We start from the raw sequence: 21,817 nt of genomic DNA, 5'->3' as shown, positions 1-21,817 counted from the left end.
TATGCTTTCTCTGTTGTACTCTTTGTGCTCGAGCTTCAGGGAAGTGATTGGTCTATTTACAAAATAGCTTTGAGTGTACATTTCATGTCTTGTCGTGTGATACACGACAAGACATGTTGTCTCTCCCTAAAGGCTTTTCTTACATGACTTTTATTTTTCTCTTTTCTGTCTTTTTTACAGATGTTCAAAAAGGGGATTATGATGGCAGCTTCAGGAGCAATCCTTCTTGTTTTTGCCTCAGTCCTCACATGTGTGACAAGATGTGAAGGTAGTTATAGACTGGGAAAAGGCAGTTCTCCTCTGCTGTTTACACACCACCTCTACAACGCTGCCATCAACGAGAACTCAGCCCCGCGGATGTACGTTGAGACGCAGGTGAAGATGGGCATTGAAGTGACAGATCCGCTGTGGGACATCAAGTACAACATCGTCTCAGGTGACGACGACAGCTTCTTCAAAGCAGAGGCAGTCAAAGTCGGAAATTTCTGCTTTCTCAGGATCAAGACGCGCAGCAGCAACTCAGCTCTCCTCAACAGGGAGGTCCGAGACTCGTACACTCTCACTGTGGAGGCAAAGGAAAGCAATTTTGGCTTCGAGGCAATGACGAAGGTCTTCGTCCAGGTACTTGACACCAACGACTTAAAGCCTCTCTTCTACCCGGCTTCGTACAATGTGGCCATCAGGGAGGACGCTCCTCTAAAGTCAAGTGTCACCAAAGTCAGCGCTACAGACGCCGACATTGGGAGCAATGCTGAGTTTTATTATTCGTTCACCAGCAGAGCTCATCCGTTTGTTGTTGACCCTTTCACGGGCACGGTGAGCCTCATCAAGAGGCTCAATCACACTCGCGCACAGCGCTACGACCTCACCGTATTAGCAGAGGACAGGACAAAAAAGATATCCGGTGTTCAGAAATTTGGGAATGTCGCCAGGGTCACTGTAAACATACAAAAGATGGCCATGGCATCTCCAGTTATCACACCACCCCCTGAAGCTACAGTGTCTGCAGATGGAAAAATAAATATCAATGTCCATGTGGAGGAAGGAGTTAAGCCAGTGGAATCCCTCAATATCATTGGAGGGGATCCCCACAAGTGGTTTGAGGTAATCCCCTCAGGTGTGCAGGGCAGTGACTTCCAAGTGATCTCTACAAAGAGGATTATCTGGTCTCAGACTCCTTTTGGGTTGAATCTTTCGCTGCAAGCTAAAGACAGGAGCTTGCCAAGTTTCTTCTCTCTAATCACACAAATCCACATTCCAGCCTATCATTACAGCCCACTGGCATTTTTGGAGGACACCTACATTGTGACTCTGAGTGAGTTTTCACCCCCACAGACTCATGTACTTAAGGTTTCTGTCACCTCAGTTCCCTTTAACGTTACCTTTAGTATCAAGAACAATCCAGACACCTCTAACTTTAAGATCAATCCTAAAACTGGGATTATCGTAACTACAGGGAAATTTGATTATGAGAGGAAAGATCGATATGAGTTTGATGTAATGGCCAATCACGGTGAAGCTGAAACTCACATCGTGGTGGAGATAACGGATGAAAACGACAACAGCCCAGAGTTCACACAGACATCCTATCAGGCCACGCTGGATGAAAACAGCCCTGTTGGCAGCAGCGTGTTGAAAGTAGCAGCTTCAGACAAAGACAAAGGCAAAAACGGCTTTGTGACTTACGCAATTGCAAATTCAGGCCCTTTGCCTTTTACAATAGATCCATTCACGGGCATCATCTCTACCTCCGAACACTTGGACTACGAACTGATGAAACGGTGGTATCACCTGAGAGTTTGGGCGTCGGACAGTGGTGGCCCCTTCAGTCAGGTCAGCGAAAGCCCTGTGACAATAACTCTGAACAACATCAACGATAACATCCCTCTGTTCGAGCAGGTGGGCTGCAATGTTACTGTACCTCTGGATTTACCTGTGGGACACGAAGTCGCCAAGCTGTCAGCTATTGATTTAGATGAGCTGCAGCAGCTGAGGTATGTCATCGAGTCAGGGAACGAGCTCCAAGTGTTCGGGATCAACTCTGTGACTGGAGTCATTGCCCTGAAACAACCTATCCCTCTGCTGCAGGGTTCATTCACTCTGAGAGTTGTAGCCACCGATGGGAAGCATCACTCCGAAGCATCGGTTGTCAGGATAACCATTACTAACCGAGGTGAAGATCGAACGCTGCACTGCAAGGAAACGGGCATTGCCAAACAGGTCACAGATAAACTAATCAAGTCAATCAAACCCATTTTAATCAATCAGGAGGAGGACACATTCTCAGATATCCACATCACCAATCGACATTCTCCCAAGTTTGACACAAGCATTCCCAGTTCGATTGATCTCGTCGAGAACCATCCATTAAATTCAACCATTGTTCAGTTCAAAGCAACAGACAACGACTCTGGGTTTAATAGTAAGCTTGTGTATGCCATCTCGAGTGGGAATGAAAATGGCTGTTTCTCCATTGATACGTTCTCTGGTGATCTTCGGCTAGTTTGTCCACTTGACAGAGAGAGTAAGGGGTTCTACATTTTGAACATCACTGTTTATGACTTGGGAATACCGCAAACTTCTGCGTGGAAATTCATTGCCGTTAACGTCATGGATGTCAATGACAATCCTCCTGTTTTCGATCAGCCCAGGTACGTGATCCACGTGCCTGAAAACAAAGAGGTGAATTCGGTTATTTTTACATGTCGCGCAGCAGACCTGGACTCAGATATGAGTGGTAAAGTCCAGTATTCCCTCCTGACAATGACCGACATGTTCAGGATGGATGAATTCACCGGAGAGCTGATTGTGATGGGTAGACTGGATCGAGAAAGCTCACCCAAGCACGATCTCCTGATTGAAGCAAGAGACCAGGCTACAGTCGGCCCTCAGCTGTTCTCCACTGTCAACCTGGTGGTGATTTTGCAGGATATAAATGACAACCCACCCAAATTTGTGCCCAAAGTGCATAAAATAAAAGTTCCAGAAGATGTTCCTGTGGGCACGCTGCTTGTCTGGGTGGACAGCATTGACTTGGATCTGGGCAGTGGAGGCCTTGTCACCTATAACCTCAAAAACACAGAGAGCGGGATCTTCCATCTCGACTCCTCCACCGGCGCCCTCACCCTCGAGAGAGAGCTGGACTTTGAGAGGCGGCCATCTTACAATCTCACGGTCTGGGCAGTCGACCACGGCCTCCCTCGCTCCTTGTCATCGTCATGCTTCGTGGAGATCGAGGTTCTGGATGTCAATGAGAACCTCCACCAGCCGGTGTTCTCAGAGTTCGTCTATGAAGCTCTGGTAAAGGAGGACTCAGCCGTAGGGACATCTGTGGTAACTCTCACGGCTTCAGACAAAGACCTGGGCAGAGACGGGGTTGTCAGGTACCACATCCATGATGGCTCTGGCTTAGGAATGTTCGCCATTGATGAGGAAACAGGTAACTAACACTTGGTGATTCAATTTTTGTTGTTGTGATGTTTTTATCTAATAAGTAGAAAAGCAATGTTAGCAATTTTAGTCAGATGTGAAGCCTGATCTCGCTCTCATAGTTTAGCTTAGCAGAAAGACTGGGAAAAAGCCTTTGTCCTCTCCAAAGGTTGCACCATTAAATCTCACCTGGTAACACACTAGGTTTCCATATAGAAACAAAGTTTAGGAGCTAAGAACCAATCTGACTGAAAGCCAAAGCTAATCACCTGCTAAATGAAGCATTGTTTAGCAGAGTGTGTCTTCAGCAAAGGGTAAAGATTATAGACTAGTTCCCAGTAGAAAGGTCAAAGGTCAGAACTGTTGTGCTCTGTAAACAGTAATTAGCACTGCAGCATAAATTAAATGGCACAAGTGTTGCATGGTAACATTTGTCTTTTCCACCTCTCTGACACGCCTCGTGCTGCATTGAACTTTACAGCTGTATGCTCATGTGCTCACTCTGATAGAACGGGACGTGTACTTGCTTGAAGAAGCAGTTCTTCATCTGGGGTTGTTAAAGTAGTTTGTATATTTTTCCATCAGCATATCCTTTGCAGAGGATACCCTGCGACCTTGCAGCGTATCACAATGTATTCGATTGGCCTGCTGCTGCACTTAAGACTCAAATAAAATCAGACTGAATGGCATTCACTGTGACGATAGAGTTATGCTGAAATATGTCTTTGTCTCCACGTTGCTGCTTCATTATCTCTCACTTGGGGCATCAACATTTAAACAGCCTCTTCAGGCCACTGTGCAGAGGAGTACATTTCCATTGTGTTCAGGCCCTGCAGTGTCTCTGTGCGGGCCTCTTTTCTAGCGTATTAAGCTAACACAAATATGTCACACATTTTGCTGAGCAGGGACTTACTTAAAATTTCACAACCCACGTCTGGGCTCCTTTCCAGATTTTTTTTTAAATGCAAAGAGACACCTTAAGATCAGTGACGGCCCAAGTGGCTGCTAGTTCCTCCCGGGCTGTACAGTTATTAAGCATGAACAGATTAGATGGATAAGTGATTCATTCCTGAGGCAGGGCAGCATGTTTGAAACATGTGAATACCAGTGTAGACAACAATGATTTAACCCTTTAAAGCCGGTCGGAGTGGGCACGCTCTGTTTTGCGTAACTATTTTTAAATCCCGGTAGCTCTGCAACCACGTAAGCTAGCGCAATAATTTTTTTTGCATATGAAACCGGAGGAGTTGTACTTACATCTTATGCCATCAGCTTGTCCTCGGTCACAGTTTCCACATATAGCTTTGCAAAAACTGCATAAAAAGCGCTTGCAGCAACAAAAACATAATATTCCAGAAACACGCTTTGCCGATCCGATCAGCTGTTCATAACACTTCCTACGTTGGAATAGACGTCAGTGCAAACTTTTGCATTTCCGCCATTACCTGCCCGAAACCAGAAGTGAAATGTAGGTTTTTTTTTACCATCAGGGCCTCATGAGCCTAAACTGGTGTTTTTAAAAGTTATCTTTGACTTTATGACTTTCTGTGTCGTTTCTGGGATGCTTAGGACTCATATTGCACTGCTGGAAATAGTTTATTTTGATGCATATGCTGCTTTTTTGCAAATTTTCAGTATATTTATTTTTACTTTTCCTGCAGTATATAAAAATTGGTGTATTTCAAAAATAAAACTATGAAGACACTCAAAATAAATTTCCTGTGGTAGGAAACTATTTTGTGCAACTTTTTTGTATTTACAGTTTTGAGGCATAAGCCTCTTAAATTTCTCTAACTAGAAATATATGTTAAAAAAACAAAAACGATTTTCAATTTTTTTGTATTTTATTGCACTTTTTTGCAATTTATGTAATTACTATGCACTTAATGCAGACATATTATTAAAATCTGGGCTATAATGGTTGTATTGATGTATAGCAACTTGACATGCTCCCAAAAATGGCTCCACAGCATGTAAAAATATAATATAAGCTCTGGCGGACTTGGTTCTATGGTAGGTCTTAAAGGGTTAACTGTACCGTTGGTGTGTTTAGGTGTGATTCGTATGACAGAGATGCTGGACCGCGAGACGGCGCCTCATTACTGGCTCTCCGTCTACGCCACCGATCTGGGGACTGAGCCTCTGATCACCTGGACTCACGTCTTCATCGAGGTCCTGGACATTAATGACAATGCTCCCGAACTTTCCCAGCCGATGTATTTTGCATCTGTCCCAGAGAACGTGGACACGGTTGAATCCGTCATCCAGGTGTCGGCCACAGATGTGGACACGTCCTCTGAGGGGAAGCTTTCCTTCCAAATGCTGGAATCTCACCGATTGCACTTTGACATCGATCGTAAGACAGGTGAATACTGTTCAATGAAAAATATAATCAAAGGAGACCTTGATGAATTTCAACATGTCACAGAAAGTTAAAACAAGGTGATATCATGTGAGTTATATCAGTCGCAAACTGAGGCACAACATTTTAAACCCAAGTTTTGAATGACAAGCTAACCTGGAGAATTTCTTATCCATCCAGACTTTTTCTTTAACTTCTCCAATTCAAGGCTGCAGCGTCACAGGGCGAGCGGCAGAATACACTCTGGACACTTTGCTAGTCTGTCCCACAGAGAGACACACACACCCTCTCACAGTCACATTCACACCTACAGTCAATTTAACCTCAACAGTTTATTTAACGTCAGGGGTGTCCAACTCGAGAGCTACTGTCCTGCAGCTTTTAGATGCATTCCTACTCCAACACAGCTGAATAAAATGGTTCGATTACCTCTTCAGTATGCCATCAATTTTGGCAAAGGCCTGATAACAAGCCATTCATGTGATTCAGGTGTGTCGGAACAAAGATGCATCTAAAAGCTGCAGGACAGTAGCTCTCGAAGACTGGAGTTGGACACCCCTGGTGTATGTCTTTGGACTGTGAGAGGAAGCGTGAGTACATGGAGAAAGGCCAAACTGCCCCCAGCTGTACAAAGAGTGTTTAACCTTAATTATGAGTACTCACCAATAAAAACATGATCAGTACTCTGAACTCTGCCCTTAAAGTTCCTAAACCTTCATAAGATTGAAAAATAATTTCCAGACCTAGCACTTATTCCATCCAACAGGTAGACATTGTGTTTTTAATTGCAGCTATAATTATTTTGTTATTGAATTTATTATTAGTATATAGTACAAAAGAGCTTGCAATTTTCCAGTTTTCCAGCTTTGGCTCACGTATCCTCCCCCCCACTTAAACATTTCTCACCCCTGAATCATGGTATTGAAGCATTCAGTGAGCAGCATATGTGCAGGCAAAAATACAGGAACTCTGGGATGTAATTGGATCAAGTTGCTCAGCTTCATTCTGGCATTTCACGAGCAGCTCGAGCAGAAAAAGAGACTTCATGCTCTCATTGCAATTGATTTACATCTTGATTCAAACTCCCTTTGTGTGTGCAGGACATCTGGCAGGCCTCTGTTGCAGAGTGTTTTGGTATATCTGTACGTGTTACATTTTGATTCATGGGTGAAAAGCTAACAAGCATATGCATGCTTGCAAATGCAGTGTTGCAAGCATGAGTGCAGTATGTGCTGCAGAAGCTAGGTCTGCCTATACCTATACAACAGGGAGCTCCCTGAGAGTCACTCACAGAGTCAGTCACGTGCGACCTGAAATAAAAACTGAGTTAGCATGACGGGAACAATGAGGAAGCCTAAACATCTCTGCCTTCCTCGCTGACAGTTGAAGCTGAATCACCTGGCGAGGACTTTGAAGTTAAAGCTATTGAGCGCAGCATTAGCTGTGATGCTACCAGCCGCTACAAGCCCTGTCCTCGTCCTCAAACATGCTGTTTGTCCACGCCCCGAGGCCAGTGTACCGAGAGATTACAGAGATGTCGCTCAGAGACGGGGCAAAGGTTTGCTGCCAGCTGGAGTGTGTCACATTCAAACAAGCATTTTTCTATAAATCCAGGTGTATTTGGTATCCATTTACTCATGCATAGAAGCACCGGATGAATAGTGTTTTGCTGAAAAGGGGTTATTAAATCTCTGTGAACCTTTTTGTATTCTGAGGCTGCAGGCTGAGGACAGCTGACTGACACTGACCCAAATTCTTGCAGAACTGACCGAAGTTTTCTTTTTTTTTATCCCTGTGCTGCAAACTAAAAAAAAATTAAAGTAAAAAAACCTCCTAAAACCTGAAGTTCCTCTAACATCCAGCAGAGGCTCCAGCAGTGATAATAAACGTGCAAAAATAAACGTGCATTATTAGGGCTGTGGTCTCTTTGACTGACGGGTGGCTGGTGACACAAGTGGCTGTAGCTGCTAGCTGCCTGCTAGGCTTCACCTCAGCTAGCTGGAGTTCCTGAACTGGACCTGTGGACCACATTTGTGCTGTTGGAGCTCTTGCTAATAGTTTTTACATTAAATCACAGCTTCCACAGGTCCAGTAAACATCATAACAAACGCTAAGCAGGCTTTATGCTTTTTGACTTTGAGATCTGCAACTGGTTTTTGTGGTTCACTGAAGTCCAAATCAACAGGAAACCTAGTTGCCAGTTTGTGGCCTCTAGAGCTCTGACCTCAGCTTCTTTTAGCTTTTACTTGTAGACAGCAAACTGAGCTGTCCTTAAAATCCTTTGACAACAAAGAATCAAAGAAATATCGTGTACTAGCTTATATAGATTAGAAAAACGGCGTAAGCGGAGGGAGATCATGTTACCTGGAACCTGTTCCTCTTTGGAACATGACCCACCTTGTCTTACTGTTAACAAATGAACCTCCTATTAGTAATATGAGGGTGAAACCACTCGTGCCTTGACAGGATGAAAGTGACTCATGACCACAGCGCTGTGTCTGTTTCAGGCGAGAAGAATCGAGGAAGCTTCGTGCTTTAATGCAGAAATGCAAATGAAACATTGTCGTGCGTGTTTTGAGAAAAAGCATCTCGTTGTGGAACACTTCATTACGTGTTTGTTTGTTGACAAGGCCAGGCAAGTCAGGAATGTGCCCACTTCATTAGCATTTTGCAACAGCAAATTCCTCAAATGGCTGCAGGCTGTTGATGATTCAAAAAGTGATATGATGCGATTGTGTCTTTTATATACTTGATATACACAAAGCACTCACCAAGATGTATGATATTTTTCTTACTCTTAACAAATTTACATGAAAAAGAGTCCAAAACCTGAGACCAACTTTTATATGAAATCTGTCTCGGATAGCACATTCTCAGTCTCAGAGCCTGAGACTGAATTATTACGTCTATTGAGACGGGAATGATACAGAAAGGATGTAGCCAAAAGCTGAGCTTTGAAGCCTTAATGTGTTTTGGCCATTGCCATGTTGGCTTTTTGGAGGCAGGAGTGACTGTATGTGGATGAGAGGGTGGCGTGCCAAGGCTCCACCGACCTTGTTATCAAGCTGAATCCACAGACTCAGTGGGAATATCACACAGACACAGATACCTGCTAATTACCCCTCAGTAGCATACAAACCAAAATTCTCAAACTTTTTTCTCATTGGCATTTCTGAAATAGTTCTCAGAAATTTATGATGTCTGAATTAAAAAGCAAGTAAAACTAGGCCACGTTCAAAAAAGAAGAGACGTAAAAATGTGATGTGAATCCTGCGAAAAAGGAATGAGCGGCCCCTGACGCAGAAACAGCTGTTTGTCCTCGTGTGGTTTTGACAGGCGTCCTGGATGGCTGAGTGAAAACAGGCGGTGGGGAGGGACGAGGCTTTAGCTGTGATTCCCACGTCTGCACTAATGACAGGAACACACTTTCTAACGTTCCCACCTGTCCCTCCCAGCAGGGCTTGTTTGCTCTGTCATAAAAGGACTCGATGACGCTCAGTGGGGCCTCTTTTGCTGCACTTACGACCCCCTCCTCTGTCTGCAGCTCCCACACCTCTTTTGGTTAGAGACACAGAGACTTGTATTTTCCCAGCCTGTTGCTGTGTGTCTAGGAAGCTTCTCCCAGCAGCTGCAGACACTTAAACACGCTGATTCAGCAAACTGTCAGCTGCGGTTTCCCTCGCCGTGTCTGATAATAACCTGTCACACAGTTCAGAAGCCGAGTGAGCTCAGGTGGATGCGGCGGAAGCATCTGATTGGCGGTGAGTGACCCCTCCTCCCACTGATGAGTCAGTGTTGTACTCTGAGTGTAAGGTGACCCAAATTGCTAATTTCCAACTGTAGAGCGGCTTTGGATGACAAAATAGTGGTTTTGTCTTTCAACAGTAAATTCCACTGATCCTGTAATGTGACACAAGTGCTTTCCGTATCTCCCAGCCATGCTGAAGGTGATGCCCTCCCCTTATGAGCAGCCCCTTTATGCTTCTGTCTCCTGTTGGTTATTTTGAGTTTATGGGCCTCCAGTTTTTTCCTGTTCTGTCAGCATCAGTACCGACAGCTCCAGTTTCTGTGAGAAAACGATCGGGCCCGGACGCCCCAGCCTTTGCCTGGTGGCAGCGGGATGGGCTCCAGCCCCCACCCCCACGACATTGAAGTGGAGAGCGGAAGACAATGGAGGTTCTTTAATGTCTTCTGAAAGTTTATTCTTAATGTTAAACAATGCAACAAAAATGGATGCCGGTTTTTATTTAGACAAACAGAAGTCCTGACCTCCATGTAGGAGGCGACCTTTGCAAAGCTCCTCGATGCGATCTCTGTCGTGTTGAAGGCGGCTCGCTCTCTGCTTCAGAAGTTTATCACGCGATTCATCGCTCGCTCTGTCCCTGTTTGATATCTGTATCAGTCTTTATTCACGTCGACTTCACCTCAGCACTGCATCACACCGCCATCATCAGCATCATCTTTTTTTTAGCTGTTTGTTGTAATTTTTTTTATAGCGACATAAACAAACATTGAGTGACCCTCAAAAACAAAAACAGCAGAAACAACATCAAGAGCTGTAAAATGCAATGTGTTTTCTTCTGTTACTACTCAGGGACACCCGCCCCCATTCCCAACTGCCACAACACACACACACAAAAACTCCCAACTCTGTTTGTTTATGTGTAACCTGCACTCTCACTTCCTGCTAACAGCACCTGTATTTGGTGTGTGTGTTTGTGTCTGCAGGTGTTATCAGCACTGTCTCAGCTTTGGATCGAGAGGATAAACAGGAGCACAGTATTGAGGTGAGACTCTGATAAACAACATTTTCTCTTCCCATCAGATCGATGCAGAAACAGGAACACAAATCCGGCTCTGATGTGAATCGCCGACGTTCCCATAAATCCAGAATACACAGCAGAGCTCGCTGCTTTACTGACACGGGTAACGAGCACCAAACGTGACGTCAGTGTGGAAGCTGCTCTTTTTTAATGCTATAATTTTAGTGATCGTTCAGTCGATCGCTGACCTTTGAGTCAGGAAATAGCACAACCCCCCACACATAACGATTTTTTTGAGGAACTTTTCAGACAAACAAATAAAAGTGAAAAAGTTTTTTTTGCCCCGTCCGAATGTGTTGTGATCATTATTTTTATTTATTTCCAATACTTTTTTTTTAAAAGGCCAATAGTTTATCTTTTAGTGCATCTCTGTTGGTTTGTGTTGTTGGCTCATGTTAAATATTTAAGATATATATGGTTAAAAAAAAGAATGCATGGCATAAATGAACCATGTAGCTAAGAGTGCATGAGGCTGAGAGCATGAAAACTGGAATTCTTCCTCAGGGAAACAAGCTTTACAGTTGGAAGCTCCACTTTAAAACTTCCACAGAAATGGGAATCAGTGCACAGTCATTACATTTAATTATGTTGTTGTTATGTGGACAATCTGAGGTGTGTAATGAGATAAAAGCAGAAAGAAAAAGCATGTGACTGGTAACATTTAGATGCTGGTTCAGATATTTCGACATCAGAAAATCAAACCACGTTTCTGGCTACCAACTAAAAGAAATGTATCTCAGCTGCTTGGAAATTAATCTTCCTTAACTGGTGTGACATTTCGGGACAGTGTGAGGTGTGAGGGGAGGAAGGTGGGACAAAGACAAGCTGAGGAAGAGAGCCAGAGATGAATAATAGCTAATGATTAAATACAGACAGGTGCATGACCACGTGGAGAACATCTCCACCCCCAACCTCCCCCACTCCGAATAAAGGAAAACTCTTAGCAGCAACACAAAAATACCCCCACCTTTAGCAATCTTTGCCGTAGCTTTAAAACCCCAAGAAATTCATTTAGTGCTTTAAAATTAAGTCAAAGTAAATATAAAGATCAATTGTGCTTTTATTATTCTGATGTTGACCCTCCAACTCTTCTTCACCTTCAGGTTATTGTGTCAGATAACGGATCTCCAGCTCTGAGCTCCACCGCCACCGTTGTAATCCAGGTTCTAGATGCCAACGACAACCCTCCCAAGTTCATGGAAAAACGTTTTGACGTCAAGCTGCCTGAACGGCGTCACGACGGTGGCAAACAGGAAGTCTGCAGGATACTCGCTCAGGATAACGACGAGGGCCCGAACGCGGCAGTAACCTACAGTCTGCAGGAAAACGTGGACGAGCAGTTTGAAATCGACCCAGTGACGGGTGTGGTCACATCGCACGGCGACTTCTTGCCCGAAAGCTACAATATTCTCACAGTAGGTGCTGCAGAAATTTTCACCACAGCAAGTTTACTTGTCCCATCAACATTTCATACGCTGATGAATCTGAAGCTGTTACAAACCTGTTGTTAACGCAGCGTTTACTCATTGGATGAATTTACTGCATTTACGATTTTGGATCAAGCTCAATTTTTCCGATGTTTTGTGATGCAAACAGATCTGACCAATCAGACCACTGCATTTGGCAATAAGTGCACTCACAATACGGAAATAGTAAAATAATCGTAGGTTACCTCTGCTCCGGCTCAGTCGGCTCTCTGAACGGATTCTTCCGTTTCCTCAGATGTGTTTCCACCTCTGACATCCTTTAATCAGGACGTCAGGATCTCATCATCGCTTTTTTTCACGGTCGATATTTAAGGATTTTTTTTAAACACACTTGCGATTTGTGTCCCAAAAATGTGGAATTTCGTGTCTTTTTTATTTTTCAGAATGCGCTCGTTGTGCAACACCTTCAGTCTGTCAGCATCTATGTGTTGATCCTGACTCAGTCAGAGTGCCCCCTAGAGTCAAAATGACATAAGCAGTATGTGATTGTTATTGTATGTGGCACGACTGTTACCATAGTTACCATAGGTAACCAGTGAGTCCAGGCCTTCAGTTGTTAGTTCATCTGACGCAGCGACATGAGTGACGGTGTAATCGTCATTTTTGGTGAATGTGAAGAAAACATCTGGACGTGAGCTGGAAGTGTTTGCAGTTACCTGCTGGACTGGATGTGCAGGTGTGTCACAGCTTCCTGTTTAGTTTCTCTGTTTATTCCAGATTAAAGCTACAGACCAGGGCAGCCCGTCCTATTCATCCACCGCTCGACTCAACATTGAGTGGATCGCCCTCCCGCCTGCCTCTGCGGAACCAATCGTGTTCGTCGAGCCACACATCAACTTTGCTGTCATAGAAACAGACCGCGTCGCTCAGATGGTGGGCGTCATCTTGACGGAGCCGCATCGGGAGAAGTGGTTCGATATTGTGGGTGAGTGGAACCACACACACACACTCTGAGGTTTGACCTTTGATTGAAGCCGAGCGTCACACAAATGGCTGTAATGACCTCGAAAGGAAGACAAATGATGGGGAGAAGTGCTGGTCGCATTTACGCCTGCAGAGCGCCCACTTCCACAAAGAAAACAAATTAGAGGAATCACCTGCATCAGAGCTGGCTGAGCTCATAGTAATGATTCAGAGTTTCTCCGTCTCCGCTCCTCCCGCTAAACTCTGCGGCCAAGGAAATGATATTTGACGTTCGCCATATTTCCACTTAGCCCAGAGTGCTGACTCAGAGAGGGTGGCTCACAGCTAACAGGGTCTCATCATTTTACAATCAATCCTCATGAGTTTCCAGATGAGCTGTAGAAGTGTGATTTTCTAAAAGTCTAGATGTTGGTGATTTATGTAATTTTCCTAAATGTGCCTGCTCGGCTTCAGCCAGAAGTGCCCCAGAAGTGTGTCGGCTTCACTGAAAGGCTGACGTTCCCGCGCAACATAACTCGACCTGCATGAGTGGAAAAGTGAGCGAACGGGCTTATCGCTTGAAAAACTCAGAGTGACGGTCAAACCGAACCTGACTCAAGAGATCCAGTCACGATGTTTATTACTACAGTCACGTTATTGCAATAAAGAAAATTGATGCAGGCGTTTTTTTTACGTGAAAGCATTTGATTGATAACTGAGGCACGGTGAACTAGTCCCAGAGCCGTGACCTGTGTTCGCTCAGAAAGATGAGAGACCCTGGAGCGAGGCATCTATGGGATAATGTTTTCAGCTTCTCCCTCTTCTCTTGATCGCCGATGTTCAGGGTTTATTTCATCGATCAATACAAAGATTGCATGAATGATTCCAGCAGGTGGCGAGGTGTCAGCTCCAGTGTTGGCATGGCTTTTATCTCGTGTGTGTGTTTGTCAGATGTTTGTGATGACACTGCAGCTGGATGTCATCACCAGGGGGCAGTGTTAGAGATGGTGTGGGGTCAGGTTTACGTCGTCGGTCCTTCAGATGAGCTGCTGCAGTGAGAACAGAAGTCAGAATGTAGAAAGATGCTCCTGGTGATTAAATCAAACAAAGTCTGTGCTTCTCAGTTTTCCCCCTCCTTTTGTGCTGGACTTCCACCAATCAGCAGCTTACTTTCAATTCAACCTGTGTGTTTTCTGTTTAAAAAATCCCAGGAGTTAAATGTGACTCAGTAGGACAGATTCATCCTCCCTTTTCTGATTCGTCAGTCATGTAATCGGTGAATAAACATGTGAAATTATGCTGTTACATACTGACATTTGCCTGGCGGCATCTCAGGCTTCTGTCTGTGCACAAGTGAAAAATCTGCAGTGCTTTCAGAAAACAGGTAGAAAAACTAGCAGGGGATGAATAATGCAAAAGGCCGGCGCTGCCTGAAGAGGGGGAAAGGATGGAGGAGAGGAAAAAAAGGTCTTGGTGTCAGTGGTATCAGCAGGACGTTTCTCTCTATGAGCAGGACACAGCAGAGCTCCTCTCATCACCTGCCAGATCCCCACTGCAGGGACAACTGGCCTTTCCTTCTCTGCCTCCTCCCTCCTCTCAGGAGGCCGCCACGGACAGCTTTACAGAAATCCATGAGAGGTATGACATCACATTCAAGTGGAAGTCATTGCTGGCTGTTCCCTTTGAGGCTTGCAGGAAAACACATCAGGGTTTTGCCAAGTGCTTCCTGCCAGGCGGGGCGACGCGTGCAGAGAAAGACCGAGCTTCCTCCTGCTCGGCTGGCTGCGCCGAGCTTGGTCTGAGCCAGAGCCCGGGTGTGACCCTGTGTGTCCCAGAGGAGGCGCTCGGGTCTGTTCATTCTCACATTTATTGTGATGGAGGAGCTTGTATGCACAAATTAAAATTGTAAGAGTCATTTTGTCTGAAAAAAGCTGATAATCTTTATAATCTTCACCCTGTTCCTCCTCCTCCTCCTCCTGTGTTTGCACGGTTCCATCTTCTTCTCTTATTTTACTGTTTGGGACATGGGCGCTGTTATGTGATGGGATTCTCTCAGACAGATATCATTAGGTATTTATTCCTCTGATTTGCCCCCCCTCGTCAGATGTCTATCGCCGCGCTATGTTAAGGGCCAAGTGGAAACGGCAGCAGTGGGATGTTGGATAGCAGGCGAGGAATGCAGCCCGGCTGTTTGTGGATGGATGTGGCGCCCTGCAGGTTCACTGGGCACTGATCTGAGATCTGGGTCCTGGATCGGGTCCCAGCCGGGTGCGTCAGGATGAGGCTCGAGCTTCTGTTCAGACAGAGCAGTTTATAAAATGTTTATCCCGAGAGGTGACATTTAACCCAAGACATGTTTCACTGATCAGGCTTAGGAAGAATGAAAAAAGAAAACCACATATGCAGTAAAAATCCAGTCATGTCATGTTAGAGGTTAAAGGTGTGCTCACACAGCTGTTAGCGGCTTATTGTCGATGCTTTTGCAGGATTTTCACTTTCCAAGCTCAAAGTCTGAAATAAATCGTGCACATGTGATTTACTCCTTTGCTCCTGATGTGGTTTTAAGCTTTAAGCTACAAGTGTTCATTGTTTTTGGAGTGACAGACGTCATGAGAGCAAGCTCAGGCCTTGCTCTGTCCTGCAGGTCTTCACCCTGAGCCCCACGTGTTTCTGAGCACGGCTGATAATTTGGGCTGAAGTTGATGTGCGGTGTGGGCGGGAGGACGTGTCTGCAGGAGGTTGTTTTACAGCAAGCAGAGTGCTGTGCGCAGAGATGAAGGAAACTGTAGAGCACAAACAGCTCAGCAGTTCTCTGCAGGATCACGTCAGGTACACAAACTGAGACGTTTGCAGCAGTGAGATTACATTAGTTTAAAGTCTGAATATGAACGTTAATAAAGACGTACAGCCGGCAGAGCGACAGCTTCATTTAGTGACAGTAACATCGGCAACACACAGCTCGTTCTGGTCTTAAAACACCTGATTTTAATGCGTGTTGATGTTCATGAATGGAGGAACTCCTCACTGATGCCTTTGCTTCAACGGCCTGCTGCTCACAGTCACGTGTTGGTGAGCTTATGAGCTTTAACTCTGCCGATAACGACGCTTCTCTCGCTGCGTGTTTGTGCGCTCCTGTAAGTCATGAATCAGATTTGCTGTATGTCTGCGGCGCCGCAGGAGTGAAGATAGTCCATCTTCGTTTTCTGACCCTCGGCCAGTGACTCGAGGCGTGCAGCAGGAGGTGAGAGAAAATGAGCTCTTCCTGGTGGGGTAGCTGACCTGACCCCCTCTGCGACGGCTCGGCCAGGTCAGGAGAACAAGGAAGCTGGCGGCCGAGTTGAGAAATGAAAACTTCCAGGTTTGTGCCTGGGAACAGTTCGACGGGGAAAGCGCAGCAGGACGTCTGTTGCCGGTCATGTTAACTCTTCCTCCTCGATTTGCCCTGAACAGGTGGTGGCTCTGCCGCAGTGCCAGTACCTGTCCAACACTTCACACCTGAAACACAGGAAAGGAAGACACGCAGAGACATTTGCATATCAGGTGTTAAATCTTTGCTTTCTGAACAGAGAGGCAGGGCTCAGATGTAAGAAGCTCAGGTGTTACTCACCTGTCTGACATGCTACCCAGAATGCACGTGTGAAGTTTCAGCGCTGGTTTGTCTCCTCTACGTCACAGACATGAAACTGCTTCAATTTGTTTAGACTGATGGATCCATCGGTCTGAACAAGAGCAGATTTAGTCTTTAGTTTGGTCTTGGAGGGCTTGGGTGGGATTTGGGAGGTCTGCAGTGCCAATGAGATATGAGGGCTCAAAATCCTAGAAAAAAAGCTTGGCCTTCTGGCCACTGGCACCTTGCCCTGGTTGACATTCACAGGTTATGTAGACGGAGATAAATTCCTGAGATGAAGCTTTTTTTCTTCTGTGGGTCATTCTTTTCTTAAAGAATGGTAAATGGACTGGTTCTTATATAGCGCTTTTCTACTCTGTCCGAGCACTCAAAGCGCTTTATACAGCTAATTTATTCACCCAATCACACAAGCACTTCTAAGTTTAAGTGCTAAGTATCTAACATTCATACACATTCACACTCCGATGGATGCATCGGAGAGCAACATGGGGTTAGTATCTTGCCCAAGGATATTTGGCATGCAGACTGGAGCAGCCTGGGATTGAACCACCGACCTTCTGATTAGTGGCTGATCCGCTCTGCCACCTGAGCTACAGCCACCCCGAGAAAGAAGCCTGGTTCATATCATTTTTTCCCCTGGAGATGATCAGTAAAGTGAATTGCTTGACCCGATGAGCTATCGATCAGGAACAAACGCCAATGAGAGACTGTGTGTGTGTGATGCAGAAGTAAAAACGAACAAGAGGACATCGAAGGCTTAGTGCAAAAATAACACAGAGCACTGCCTCGGTCATTGTTTTACACAGTAATATCAGTGTGTGTGTGTGTGTGTGTGTGGGTGCGTGCATGCATGTGAAATGAGGATATCTTAATAAACACCATCTGGCTGAGCAGGCATGAGGCTTACCTTTCTCACGTACATCCACAGAACCTGCTGAGAAAGAGAGACAGAGAAGGAAGGAAGGATAAAAGGGAGGAAGTGTATGAAAAGAGCAATAAACAGATGGTGGGAGGGGCTCAGTGAGCAAATGCACAGGTACATCACTGTATGTGTCATAGTTCAGTGATTTGTGACAAAAAAAGTCAAGAAAACTCATTGGATAACCACGGACAACGGGATTCAGGTGCACAGATTAGAAGGACAAACACGCTAAAGTTTCCTCTTCACCGCAGAGTAACCATCAATGCTACAGCTCATAAGGTTCATACAGAGTTAAAACCTTAAATATCTGGTCTGTGTTCCTCTGTAAAATCAAAAGATAAAGATGGGTGCTTCTGTGAATGAGGCAAGCTTGGAGTGCTGCGGTGGAGTAGAGAAGCACATAAGAACCCTACTTTTACTGTTTACCGAACCAGAGGTGATACTACAAAGTAATCAACTGGGAATACTTGGAATGGTGTTATTTGAGCAACACATTATCCTTCTAGCTTTGTGATTGTGATGAGGAAATGGTTTCACAATCCTATCTTTGTTATAAACAGACACACAGTGTTTCAGCCTCTAATCCTTTATCTGTAAGTGAGACTGAACTCTGTGGATCATATTTCATGCCTCAGACCATGAGCCACTGCAGCACATCCAGCTGTTTTCCGGCGTGGAAGCGAGAGTTTCTGCTCTGTTTGAACTTGAAACAAACTTCAGTTTAAGCAAACCAAAGGTCACCATCAAAGGAGAGCGATGCATCGGAGAGGTTCACATGAGCAATCGTTGCTTTAATATCGAACAGCATGCTCCTCCACAAATCCAACATCTACCGCTGCTGTTGACAGGAAACAAGCAGAGATCTTGGACAAGTGGTGCAGACAGGTGAGTGGCTCAGTGGGCCAATAAGAAGCTGTCACAGAGTTGTGCTGTGGACTCTGATATGAGTGTGTGTGTCCCGACTTACCAGCGCAAGAGTGTCTGACACACATTTGTTTCAAGTAGAAAGTCATGTGACCCGCTCTGCACGCTGCCTCAGTGTGGGTCACATGCAGTGTTGGGAAGATTACTTTTAAAATGTATTCCATTACAGAATACAGATTACATGCCCCAAAATGTATTCTGTAACGTATTCCGTTACGTTACTCAATGAGAGTAACGTATTCGGAATACTTTGGATTACTTAATATATTATCATGCTGTTTACAACTACATGAATGTACTATTGCTGTGATTTATTACTGTTACTGAAGGTCCGCGGCTCCGAACCGTAGCAAAGGGACCTCTGGCTAATACGGTGGGTTCTGTGTCGGCTCGTAGCTGAAAACTAGCTTTACTTTGTTGTCTGGGTCAACTTTGCTAGCGAGAGACAGAGAGAGGCGTTGAAAGGCTGCTCCAACAGAACTTATTGTTTTTGGTGTACAGTCGAGTCTTAATAGCTTACTTACAGCTGGGCTCGTCAGGCTCTCTTCTTGGCTGCAGTGGTTATTATTATATTTACATGCTTCCAGCTCCTGTTTTTGCTCGATGACAGCTTGAACTTTTCCTTTTTCTCCCTCCCTCGCTCACAGACACATAACGTGTACGGCAGTCCATTCTCCCTGCAGCACGGACTACACTGCCTATGATGCTACATTCTTTAGAGCTATACCTGTAGCATTCTGCCTATTAGCTTAGCACAACAACAAAAAGGCCTCTCTCACCCAGGAAACACGCAGAGAGAGAGCGTCACCCTGTAACCATGGTAACCGTAACGCTGCCGCCTGGAACAACAGAACGTAGCTGTCAAACAAAACCCAAACAGTCCTGACCCGCCACAATATGAAACAGGGAAGTACCGCCGTGTAATCCATTTATTTCAACAAAGTAACTGTATTCTAAATACCACCTTTTTAAACGGTAACTGTAACGGAATACAGTTACTCATATTTTGTATTTTAAATACGTAACGGCGGTACATGTATTCCGTTACTCCCCAACACTGGTCACATGATGTCATCATAATGGTGATATCTAATGGTTCATAACTGGCTGTATGTGCAATTACATGTAAATGAAAAGCAGCAGCACTGACCCTGAATGCCCCCCCCTAGAAATCACTTTGTAATCTGTGTTAACGATGCCAACCAGCAACACCGTGGCAACCCGTCACAATCAGCCTAACTGGTAATAACTCAAACCTGCCCCCCTCTCGTCTCTCAGGTGGGGATGAGGAAAAAGACTTTGACATCCAGAAGAACACTGGGAGGCTCTCCATCGCCCGCCAGCTCGATGCGGCCCGGCGCTCCATCTACAACCTGACGGTGCGGGTCACCGATGGGCACCACAGCGCCATTACACAGGTTAGGAACACGAGTGTCTTCTTCTTCACTAACAAACAGATGTTTCAGCGCGCAGATAACAGCCGCACTTAGTGCTGGTGTGTGGACACAGGAGATGAGATGGTGAATAAAATAAAGGTTGTTCCACTCATTACCAACGGCTGGAGGGCAGAATTCGATTGTTTATACCTGCCTGTGTTTGAAACAAGTGACGAGCTTTGTCTTTTCTGTTTACTGCTATTAGATATTTAGATATTTTGATGTTTAGCGTCAGGAAATCCTGAGACTAAATCTGCCTCACCGCACTCACATCACATATTTGGAAGCTGTTTGCGAGAAAGACATAATGAGGCCAGCTAATTATTAGGCTCAGTTAGGCCTACAAAGTTTTTAGTTTCATTATAATTATAAAAGTATACTGTTAAAAAGTTACACTTCGAAACACATCAGATCTCAACAACTTCTGCTGAATATCTGTACTGAGGAACCAAAGGAGCCACATCGATCAGCTTACAGAATTCACCCCAAACATCATATGTGGGTGTTTTTGGGGGTTGTCTCCTTGTTACCCCTGGTCTTAATTTCATTAACACCCAGTTTAACAGCCCCCTCTGATACCTGATGCTGTACTTTGTGAGGAACATGCCACTTTAGGCTGATACTGAATTAACAGTTTGGGTCTGCCGTTTATTTAAAGGGCCAGTTCGTCTCATTTAGTCTTCTAAAAATAATCCTTGTCTGTTAAGGAGGCACTTCACACAAATGGAGTCTGGGCTGACTCACAATGACAGTAACTCACAGCTGTTTTTCATTTAATGAGACAAATAAAGGACTGAGACAACGAGCCACTTTTCATGTGAATTTATAGATTTCTGTGTTTGTGAAGCCACAGTTTAAACCACTTGTTTAGTCGAACTTAAACAAATACATCAAAGCGTTCAAACGACATTTTCTCCCCGTTTCTGACATCAGAGGAAACAAACGGCGTGTCTGATGGCAGCACGCTGTGGTAGCAACACATACAAACATCCTACAACTCCATTTGTGCCTTCATTTTCAGTCTCAGGGTTGCTGTAGAATCTAACTCAAGATCCTGCGGGCAGTCACAGATCAGCCGTTTTGAAGCTTGACCTTTCACATTTGATATTGTTCATGCTGAGAATCCATTTTCTCAAACTCTGTGTGTCCCAACTGCAGGTCTACGTCCAGGTGCTGAACATCAATGAGCATCGGCCCGTCTTCCTGGAGCCGCTGTACGAGGTGAGAGAAACGACAGCCCGCTTGCATGTTCTACAAAAAACTGTGCTTTGTTGTGTATCTGACGGACAAACACCAAACCAGTTCCACATCACTGCTTTCCGCTTTCTCCCTTCTCATTCTCCGTTGCCGCCATGCTTTTTTGGCCATGTGCGTATGAAAACAAAGGCACTGCGTATGTGCGTTTTACCCATATTCTGTGAGTTTGGATGAAATTTCATCCAATCTGTGGAAACAGGATGTTACAGTGATGGCCCAACGTGCATTTACTTTATATTTTATTTTAGTGTGTTTAAAAAACTCTGTCGGTCACAGTAATCAGCCTCCAAATGTTCTCTGTGGGTTTAAGGTGAGGGTTCCTGAGGACACCTCCCCGTGGAAGGACATCCTACAGATCAGCGCTCAGGACGGCGACACCAACAGCAAGCTGGTTTACTCCATCCACAGCGGCCTCCACCCGGACAGCACCAAGCTCTTCCACCTGGACCCGAAGAGCGGAGTGCTGGTGATGACGGAGGAGCTGGACTACGAGAAGATCGCCGTTCATACACTCACCGTCATGGTATTGAAAACTGCTGATTTCTTACCATAAACGTGTTTATGGAAGAAGAAACTCAGATTGTGTTTTCCATAATGTCCAACAGCGTGAACTTTGAATGCTGATGTTAATTAGAATAAAAATTAA

At 45.0% G+C, this 21,817-nt stretch overlaps 1 protein-coding gene across 1 annotated transcript in view; it reads left to right on the top strand.

Moving 5' to 3' along the window:
* The window catches only part of fat2 (FAT atypical cadherin 2), a 103,512-nt gene that overhangs the window by 13,591 nt on the left and 68,104 nt on the right, over positions 1-21,817 (top strand). The window contains exons 2-9 of the mRNA XM_085182876.1: positions 181-3,439; positions 5,483-5,794; positions 10,520-10,578; positions 11,718-12,029; positions 12,819-13,026; positions 19,757-19,896; positions 21,073-21,135; positions 21,482-21,694. Coding sequence (XP_085039002.1) covers positions 181-3,439; positions 5,483-5,794; positions 10,520-10,578; positions 11,718-12,029; positions 12,819-13,026; positions 19,757-19,896; positions 21,073-21,135; positions 21,482-21,694 — 4,566 coding nt within the window. The remainder of the gene's footprint in view (positions 1-180; positions 3,440-5,482; positions 5,795-10,519; positions 10,579-11,717; positions 12,030-12,818; positions 13,027-19,756; positions 19,897-21,072; positions 21,136-21,481; positions 21,695-21,817) is intronic.

The sequence above is a fragment of the Neolamprologus multifasciatus genome, chromosome 2 (genome assembly GCF_963576455.1).
Source record: "Neolamprologus multifasciatus chromosome 2, fNeoMul1.2, whole genome shotgun sequence".
In the NCBI taxonomy this organism is placed as follows: Eukaryota; Metazoa; Chordata; class Actinopteri; order Cichliformes; family Cichlidae; genus Neolamprologus; species Neolamprologus multifasciatus.
This window is presented reverse-complemented; position numbering and strand designations above follow the sequence as displayed.